The sequence below is a fragment of the Tinamus guttatus genome, unplaced genomic scaffold (assembly GCF_059628265.1).
Source record: "Tinamus guttatus ecotype Peru unplaced genomic scaffold, ASM5962826v1 Tinamus_guttatus_pri_ptg000356l, whole genome shotgun sequence".
Taxonomy (NCBI): Eukaryota; Metazoa; Chordata; class Aves; order Tinamiformes; family Tinamidae; genus Tinamus; species Tinamus guttatus.
Window position 1 is genome coordinate 617,639 of NW_028288890.1, and position 8,884 is coordinate 626,522.

General features: G+C 58.2%; 1 protein-coding gene across 1 annotated transcript; it reads right to left on the reverse strand.

The window, feature by feature from the left end:
- Positions 1-261: 261 nt before the first annotated feature.
- Positions 262-7,258, reverse strand: LOC148593650 (apoptosis-inducing factor 3-like). The gene is given in 18 exon segments (XM_088530034.1): positions 262-304; positions 426-530; positions 942-1,017; positions 1,490-1,588; positions 2,003-2,176; positions 2,179-2,277; positions 2,724-2,787; positions 3,092-3,163; positions 3,545-3,660; positions 4,274-4,404; positions 4,636-4,727; positions 5,217-5,303; positions 5,718-5,830; positions 5,957-6,038; positions 6,117-6,161; positions 6,756-6,865; positions 6,951-7,060; positions 7,197-7,258. Coding segments are annotated over 18 exon segments (1,680 nt in total).
- Positions 7,259-8,884: the final 1,626 nt, after the last annotated feature.

The window sequence follows — 8,884 nt, forward strand, 5'->3', positions numbered from 1 at the left end:
AGCCGCTGCCAGCAGGAGCCTGGGGCAGAGCTGTGGGCTCGGAGCCCTCTCCCTGTGCCCGGATCCTCAGCAGAGCCGAGCACCAGGGCCTGGGCATCCTCCCCTTGTGCAATGCCCAGCTTTGCAAACAGAAAACGCAGGAACAGGGATGAGCCTCGCTCGTGCCTTTATTCCTCCCGTGCCGGGACGGGAGGACGATGGGCTGCGGCGCAGAGGCACCTGGGCGGCTCTGTGCCCTTCCCGGCCGTGCGTGTCCGGAGCTCAGGTAGGTGCCAGCCAGGGAATGCTGTTGACATCACAGGCCCTGGAAAGCAGAGGTTCACTGGGGAGCTGCAGTAACTCATCTCGGCTCTGTGCCTCTTGGGGCTCTCTGCTCGCACGGGGGATGCAGGGCAGAGCAGCCCAACGGTCCTGGTGTCACTTACTCTGCTTCTTCTTTAGAGATTTGTCTCCCTGACCATAAAACTTCAGCGATCAGAGGCACCATGGGGTCGCAGTTGAGGCTGGCAGCGGCTACCACGTAGCCGTCTCTGAAAGAGAGAGCAGAGGAATGTGGATCTCCCCAGAGCAAATAACTCTCATGGCAGCATCCCAGGGCTCTGGGGCTGCAGGCCAGCCGCGTGCTGGAGTGAGCAGGGCAGGGCAGCTGATATTTTAGCACACACGGCCACTTGCAGCAGGTTGCCTGGTGCTGCTGGAGGCTGGGGACCACGTCGGAGAGCAGGAGATGCGTCCCAGCTCCTTCACCTTAACCCATTCCCATTTTGCTCCTCTCCTGCCCTGCTGCATCTTCCCCTCCGTGCTCTGGAATCATTTTGCTGCCGTGGAGCTGATTGCCCCCCACAAGAAGGCTCTGCAGGTGGGTGCAGAGCAGAGAGGAGTGGACCCTGTTGCCCCAGTGCTGCTGTGTCGGGCTGTGGACTGGCCACAGAGTCACTCACTTGATGTAAAAGACCAGGAACCTCAGATCCTCCAGGCTGCCCTTCACGACGGTCTCTGTGTAGCCCTTCCCGTAGCCTGTGAGAGATCGTAGCCTGTTCAGGGAGCTCCAGCGTGGCAGCTACCACCGGTACCGACACAGGCTGTGCAGATGGGATGTGACTCTGGCTAGTGGAGGGCTGGGACAGGGATGAGGGACAGGGTTTGGAGGTCCCAGGCAAGCAGAACCAGGAGGTGAAGGACTGTCACCACCTCCAGCCTTTACTCAGATTGGAGAGGAAAATTCTTCCTCCTCTGTAACTTCCAAGCCACTAGAGATCAGCAAAGGACGAGGGCTCTGTGTGTGTTGTGGTGCCAGATCTCCTAAATGGAGCTCACAAACCTGCCATGGCAGCAAGTCCAAAGTGTGAACTGCTTCGGGTGATCTCTGCAACTGCATCTGCCCACAGCCTGGACAAGGTTGTGCATTTACAGACCCCAGACCCAGTAATGTCCAAGGAGCTCAGCCAGGAGGCAGCTGAGCTGTTCTCCTCTCTCTGCTCCCTCCTACCTGCGTAGCGGATGCTTTCCCCGAGCATCGTAGTCCAGAAGAAGGGGACAGTGTGCAATTCCTTCCATTCCTTCAGCATGTTGAAGGCAGCAATGTGACCTGTGATGACCCAGCAGAGGAAACACCTTCCTTGTAGGTCTTCAAAGTTGTTGCTGAAGCCTAAGCCTGCTCATCCCAACCCCACCTCTGGCTTCTTGGTGCCCCGAATCACCCAAGCTAAGAGCTGCTGTGCATGGAGGAGCTGGGTGCCTTGGTCTGGATTCATTGGAGGTTGGACCAGAAGGTTCCTGGGTCTCTTTCCCTCCTCTTTCACCATGCTGGGGCTGGCCCCGTGTTTGGGAGGAACCAGGCTCCTGCCTTTCTGATCAGATTATCTGCAAGGGTGTAGCTGGCTCCTGAGGCTCGTGTGGGCTCCTCAGGCCCTGCATCCCGCTGTGCCATCCCCATGGCCCTGCTCCCTCGCTGCCTCTCTCCATGGGGAGCTCCGAGCGAGGCAGCAGCTCCCCGTCTCACCGTGGGCCTCGGCCACTTGTTGGTGCTGGATGCTGGAGGGCTTCCCCTTGAGCAGAGCGACGGGGAAGGCAGCCACGTCCCCCGCGGCGTAGACGTTCGGGATGTTGGTCTGCATGCGCTGAGGGGCGGAGGAGGCAGTGAGTGAGTGACGAGGGGAACAGGATGGGGAGAGGACCCGGACATCCCGCTGGCACTCACCAGATCCACCAGGATGGCCCCGCTCTTATCCCTGGCAATGGGGGTGCCCTTCAGGAATTCCGAGTTGGGAGACACCCCTGCGGGGAAAGGAACAAGGACACATGCAGCCAAGCTCTGCACAGGCAGGCGGGAGATGTGGCCTTGTCCCCTGCAGCGGGCACTGTCCTTGGTGTCTGTTCAGCCTGCCCGGACCAGCGCAACCAGCAGCAGTGACCGGTGCTTGGGCTGGTGCAGAGCTGCTCCAGAGGCAGTAAAACCAGGTCACACAACAAAGCGGGCTCCGAGAGCACAGCAGTGACCTCCAGAGCTCAGCAAGCCACCTAGACTCATGCAGAGAGGGCTGCTTCCCTCCTGCAAGTGATTGCACGTGGGCTTTGACTTTCTCTGGAGTTTGGGGCCAGGAGGAAGGGCTGGATAATACACTGAGAAAGAGATTGCAAGGAATTATGTGCCCTGGGAATGTGCTGGAGTGCTGGTTGCTTTCCCCCCAGGCTGTCTCTTTCTCCCATCTGGAGTCTCTTACCTGTTCCAGCCACCACCACATCTGCAGGTATTTTTATTCCACTCTGCAGAACAACCTCTGTGACCTGGGAAAGAAGCAAGAATTATTAACAAAGGGCTGAAAACTCTGTCCTAATTCCCACAGCCTCCCAGCTGCCTGGTTCTTTGCTTCCCTCCGTTCAGCCCTTGACTTTAAACCACTTTGTCTAACTAACATGTTGCTAGGAACATGAAGAGAAAATAAAGGTGTAGTCCCCAACATAGAAACGCAGGCTGGTGCCCTTTGAGCCCAGAGCTGTGAGCAGCGGGGTCTGGACATGGGAGAAGAGGCTTTTTTTTTTTTTTTTTCCCCTAAAATTATCAGATCAGGAATCACAGGGTGTCACTGACCTTTCCATATTCTCCTTTCAGCTCGAAGAGTTCTTCCTTCATGTAAAACTTCACTCCTACATTTTGCAGCATCTGAAAGGGGAGCAGAAGCTGGAGCGAGCGCTTCCTAGGAAAGTCAAGGCTGGTAAAAACAGCAGTGCCCAGTCAAAAGGCAGGCAGGGAGCTTTGCTGCTGCTGCAGGGCCCGCTGGCAGCCTGGCCTGGCTTTGCTCAGCTCTCCTGCTCAGCACCGGGGTGTGAAGTGAGCCGGGTGACAGAGCCCAGCCAGGGGACATGTGGCTCTTGCGTGGGGGAGGTTGGGGCCAGCCCTGCACCAGCTTCGGGTGAGAAAAGTGGCTCCGCACGTCGGGCTGTGACTCAGAGCAAGGCTGGATTTCCTGGGCCGCTGCAGATCGCACGGCTGTTTGGCTGGCCTGTGTTCTCCGTCCTAGGAATTAACAGCAGATTTCCTAACCTTCATGGCGACGCCTCCAACCTGAGGACCCAGCACACTCTGGAAAGGGAATTCCTTTTTCTCCACCACGGAGACGGCTGCAGCCTTGTCTGCGAGGAAGGCAGCTATCTCCATTCCTGCAAGGAGAGGACATGCCCAAGGTAAGTCTGCTGCAAGCATCAACCTGCACCCTCCTCCTTGGAAATCTTTTCCCCTTCCAGACGAAGAGAACAACTCTGATGTGTTGCCAGCACTTAACTGTTCTTCTGCGTGTTTCTGGGCTGATATATTTAGCCTCCCCTCCCCAGTTCTCTGTTCTCATGCACTGTTGACCCAGATATTAGGAACTGCAAAGAAAAGCTCCTGACTGTGTGCAAAACAGCCCCCTTGTCCTGCCTTACCCCTTCCCTTTCCAGTGCTTTTGGGGAGTCCAGCTCCTCCAAAGGACTGTAACCTTTTCATAAGCCCCTTTTCATAAAGACGTTTTCACATTTCCTTTCAATCAAATCTGTTGTTCTGATCAAATTCAATCAAAACTGTTTATAGTTCTCAGGGTTCCTGCCTGTCAGAAGAAAGAGTTACTGCACGCTGGGTAACACATACCCCAGTATTTACAGGACTCCAGGGAGGAACCAAGACAGGTAACAAATGATCATCCCTTCCCTGAGGGCTCCTAGCTGATCTGCATACACAGCAGAAGTGAGTGTCAAGGCTATCATTAACGCCTTGATATCCACCCCAGCCTTGTACCTATGAACGAAGCTCCTATGATCACCAGATTCCTGCCAGTTGATAACTCTAAGATCTTCTTAGAGTCTTCTGGCGTTTGGAGAAGACATATGTTCTGCAGGTCTGCACCTGGCTTTTCAAGAGAGTGGGGGCTGAAAGAGAGAGAATCCAGACATGTCATGATCATAAATGGAACAGGGAGGAAGTCCCACAAATCCATTCAATCCCTTTGCCCCCTCCTCCTACTCTATCCTTTAATCTCATCCCCTATTTCCCTCGCTCTCGTGCACCTCTGGAGAGCCTGATGCTGCTGAAGAGCATCAACCCCAGTGCATCTTATCCACTCAGAAATCTTGCGTGGGACAAGTGTTTTGTGCACTCACTGGCTGCCCGTGGCAATGAGCAGGTGGCTGTACTTCTGGGAGGACCCATCCTTGAAGCGGACCTTCTGCCTCTGCACGTCCACGGACACGGCCTGAAGGAGGAGATAGGAGGTAACGATCAGACCAGCATCTCTGGCTGACACCAGCACTTTTCATGCCAGGCAAGTTGTTCTACTCGCCTGTGACTGAATCTCCTCTCTTTGAACATTGAGATAAAACAAGGAGTGTTGGGGTCCTGCCTCCCCCTTCCCACAAATATTAGGTTTTGGGAGCTCTAAACATCACAACGCTAAACCTGGGTTCCTCTAAGGGGTGCACAGAAGGCTGATTTCAAAGATCCTCCTGTTCGCATGTGATGGGCACAACTGTCCCCACAAGGTGTAGATAGACTTTACACCCCAAACATGCACACGGTCCCTAGCACTGGCCTTGGAGTGCTGTCCCAGGCAATAACATGTGTACAGAGGCAGAGCTCTGCTTGCTATAACGTTGTGCAACGCTACACCCGCAGGTGTGGGCATCCTCTCCACACACCAAGGACAAGACCACGCGTTGAGGAACCCTCTGAGCTGCTCTCACACCTCTCTTTCTGCCCAGTGCTCTATGCAGTGAGCATCAAGGAATTCAGCTGTCCTCAGGTACATGTCCTCAGGCTTCAAGTTCATTTCCTGGAAACAGGACAGAAATGTAAAGTGAAATATCTCTCCCCGCTGCCAGCGACACTCTTGCAGTGTTTACAGGCAAGTTTGCATAAGAGGCAAATTCTGCACTAGTGACTCACAGCTGCTCACACTGCCCCATCCCCATCATCTTCCTGTCGCCCCCTCAAAAAGCCCTCAGCTGTAGCAGGGAGAACTCAGCCGAAAGGTGTAAAACCTCCAGCTTAGGGTGGGCTTTGATCAAAGACTTTTTGGGAGGAAGCAGTGAGATGTTACCTGGGAAGTGCACTCGCTTCCATCACATCAGAGCTCCGGCCAGCTTGCCGGAATGGATTTTTTTGGCGCTCAGCCTGCCCTCAGTGGTGGGCCATGCCCCTGATTCATGTGGGTCCCACCAAGGTCCTTCCCTTTGCCCGCACAAACCTTGCTCAGTTTAGACCTGTCGTATGGGAGGTGTTTCTCTCTGGTGGCCATGATGATCCTGCCGGTGAAGCCCTCCTGGCGAAGGGTTTCGGCACAGATCAGCGCAGCCACCCCTAGGAGAGATGCTCAGCTCAGCCCCTACCCATGACGGGAGGGAGGAGGAGGAGGAGGAAGGCCCTTCCCAGAGAAGAGGCCAGCAGCGCCCGGCCTCCATGGGGAGGGCAGAGCACATCGCTGACCTCCGCCCAGGAGCAGCACCGTCTCCGTGTTGAGAAGGCATCGTCCGCTTGCCTCCTTCACCCTCACGCTGCATTCGAGATCCTGGAGGAAAGCGGGAAATGCTGGAACGGTTCCTAGCCCGGGGTGCTGCCTGTGCTCGGGGGCAGGTAAGGTCCATACCTTTATTCGTGCTGTGACAAACACCTTTCCGTTCTCCACGGTTACCTGTAGGGATGAGAGCAGAGCGCGATTTGGTGCCATGTTCCATGGGTGGTGGCAGGAGCGCTCCTGAGCAGCTCCGTTAGAGCGGCCACGCGGCTCCGAGCTCCCGGGCACACAGGGGTCTGTCCGGGCGCCACTGCCGGGGGGATCCTGGTGACAGCGAGCGGCTGTGCGGGTCAGAGCCTGGAGGGAGAGGGGTCTGGGACACCAAGCTGGAGACCTGCTGGGAAGAGGCTGCGTGATGGAGAGTGGCTTGTAGGAGCAGGGGCCGGGAGCTCGGAGGAGCAGGGGCCGGGAGCTCGGAGGAGCAGGGGCCGGGAGCTCGGAGGAGCGGGGATCCGGAGCTTGGAGGAGCAGGGATCCGGAGCTCGGAGGAGCAGGGGCTGGGAGCTCGGAGGAGCAGGGATCCGGAGCTTGGAGGAGCAGGGGCTGGGAGCTCGGAGGAGCGGGGATCCGGAGCTCGGAGGAGCAGGGGCTGGGAGCTCGGAGGAGCAGGGATCCGGAGCTTGGAGGAGCAGGGGCTGGGAGCTCGGAGGAGCGGGGATCCGGAGCTCGGAGGAGCAGGGGCTGGGAGCTCGGAGGAGCTCGGCTCAGCACCTGGTAGCACTGAAGGCAGTCCAGGCCGGGATACTCCTCAATATCTCCCGTATGGATGTCGAAGCAGGAGCCATAGCAGGGGCAGCGCAGCCTGTTGCCCCTCAAGACACCTGCGGTTGAAAGCAGGAAAACCACGAGTGACGCCATGAGCGCGAACTCGCCTGCTGGGGTGACCTCGGCCGCGGCGGCGGTTACCTCCGCAGAGCTGTGCGCCGCAGTGCGGGCACCGGCTGCCCAGGGCGCTGAACCGGGTCCGGCTCCTCAGCAGCAGCACGGGGTAACCGGCCACCAGGACCTCCCGCAGCCTGCAGGAGAGGGGGACAGGGAGGAGGGGACACCGGGCAGGACAGCATGGCGGCGCCGTCGCCACGGGGATGCCACCCGGCCTCCCTCACCCGCCCAGGCCTCACGGTGGCCTCGGGCCTCCCCCCCGGTACTCACTCGCCGTCCCTGAAGTCGTCCTCGTCGCACACCTCCACGGTGACGGTGTCTTCACAGCCCATGCCTGGGGGCACGCGGAGGGACGGCTTCCCACCTGGAAACGAGGCAAAACCCTCCTTATTAGCACCTAGCGAGCGATTCGTTAGAGAGTGCTAAGGACAAAGCCGCCTTCCCCCTCTGTTTTGGAGGGAAAAGAATAAATAAAAGAGCAGAAAAGGTTCAGTTCAGGCACGACGCAAACAGCAGCGCTGCCAGGAGCGGCTGCCCGTGCCGGACAATTCCTCCGGGAAGCGCCGCTCGCTCCAGGCTCCCGGCTCTGCTCCCGCCGCCGTCCGCGCGTCCCTGCCCAGGGAACGGGTCCAGCCGCCCCTTTTCTGCCCGCGTGCGGGCGGATGCTCCCGGGAAGTCGGGCGCCGCCCGGGCAGGAGCCGCACGCGGGTGGGCACCGTGGGCAGGAGCCCGACGCTTATCTGCTCCCGGCAATTGCTCGTCGCTCCCGCGGGATCGCCCCAGTTTGGGAGCCGCTTGCGAAAGCGTTGGGGATGCACAGGAACGGTGACGCCGAGCGCGTGGGTGCAACGCGGCCGCAAAGTGCCGACGGTCGGGTTTTGTCCCCCGTGCATGCGCATCGGGTCTCTGCAGCGCTTTGGGGTGCTATTCCTCCTTTCCGTGCAGCCCCGTGTCAATAATGTCATTTAACTCCATTGTTTTGGCCTGCAGTCTCTATCTCTGGCGGATTTTAACGACTTGTGAGCGCTCGGCCCCTCTGCAAATGATTTCTGTGCAAACTCTGCTTCTGTGCACACAAATTGGTGTTAGCAGACAGCCGGATCCTGGGGTCCCCGCGCTGTTTGCTCAGCAAAGGCACTGCTAAGCCTTGCAAAAAGCAACGCGCTCCTTCCCCTTGGCCATGGTGCTATTTTTGCAGCCGAGTGGGAGTTGCAGAAATGGGAGTAACGCCTACGCTGTTGGTGTCTACTCCAGTTTTTGTCTCTATTTCTCAGCCAGCATCTGAAAAAAAAAAAAAAAAAAAAAAAAAACTTAAAACACAGCTTAAAAGTTAGGGCAGCCAGCGGGTTTCTCGGTGTGTTTTCCCCATCTCCCTTGCAGGGAACATCCTTCCAGGGCGCAGCTGGAAATGCAGCATATGGAGAGACCAGCAAACGAAACTCCTGCGGCCGCATCTTGCGGTGGGCGCAGGACGCGGGTGGCCATGGGCACGTGGCCATGGGCAGAGCTGGCCGGTCCCGATGGGCGTCACGCGGCAGGTGAGCGGTCGGAGCGCATTCCTGCGGGGCCGGTGCCAGGGCCGCGCGGCCCCGGCGCGCTGCGTGCCCGCCACGGGCACAGGTGCGAAGGCTTTTTCCCTCTCTCGGTGCCAACGAGCAGCTTTGGGGCTCTGCCTCCTGGCCAGGTGCCTGAGCGTGAAGCAATTTGGCCGCTGAGCAGCTCTGTTTCAACTCCGTAATTATTCCGCAGCAGCGAGTTCCCACGTGGAGACGCGGCAGCTCTCGCCGAGGCTTCCTCTGACTCAGCAGAATTTGTCAGGAGGGGAAAAAAAAAGGCCAGAAATGCTGTTTGCTGGGAAATGCTCCCGGGCGAGAGCCGCGGCGCTCCTGCCAAGTGGCAGGTACAAAGGCTGGTGTTCGGCTCGGGGACGAGCCAGGTGGCACTCGCGTCGCTGCCAA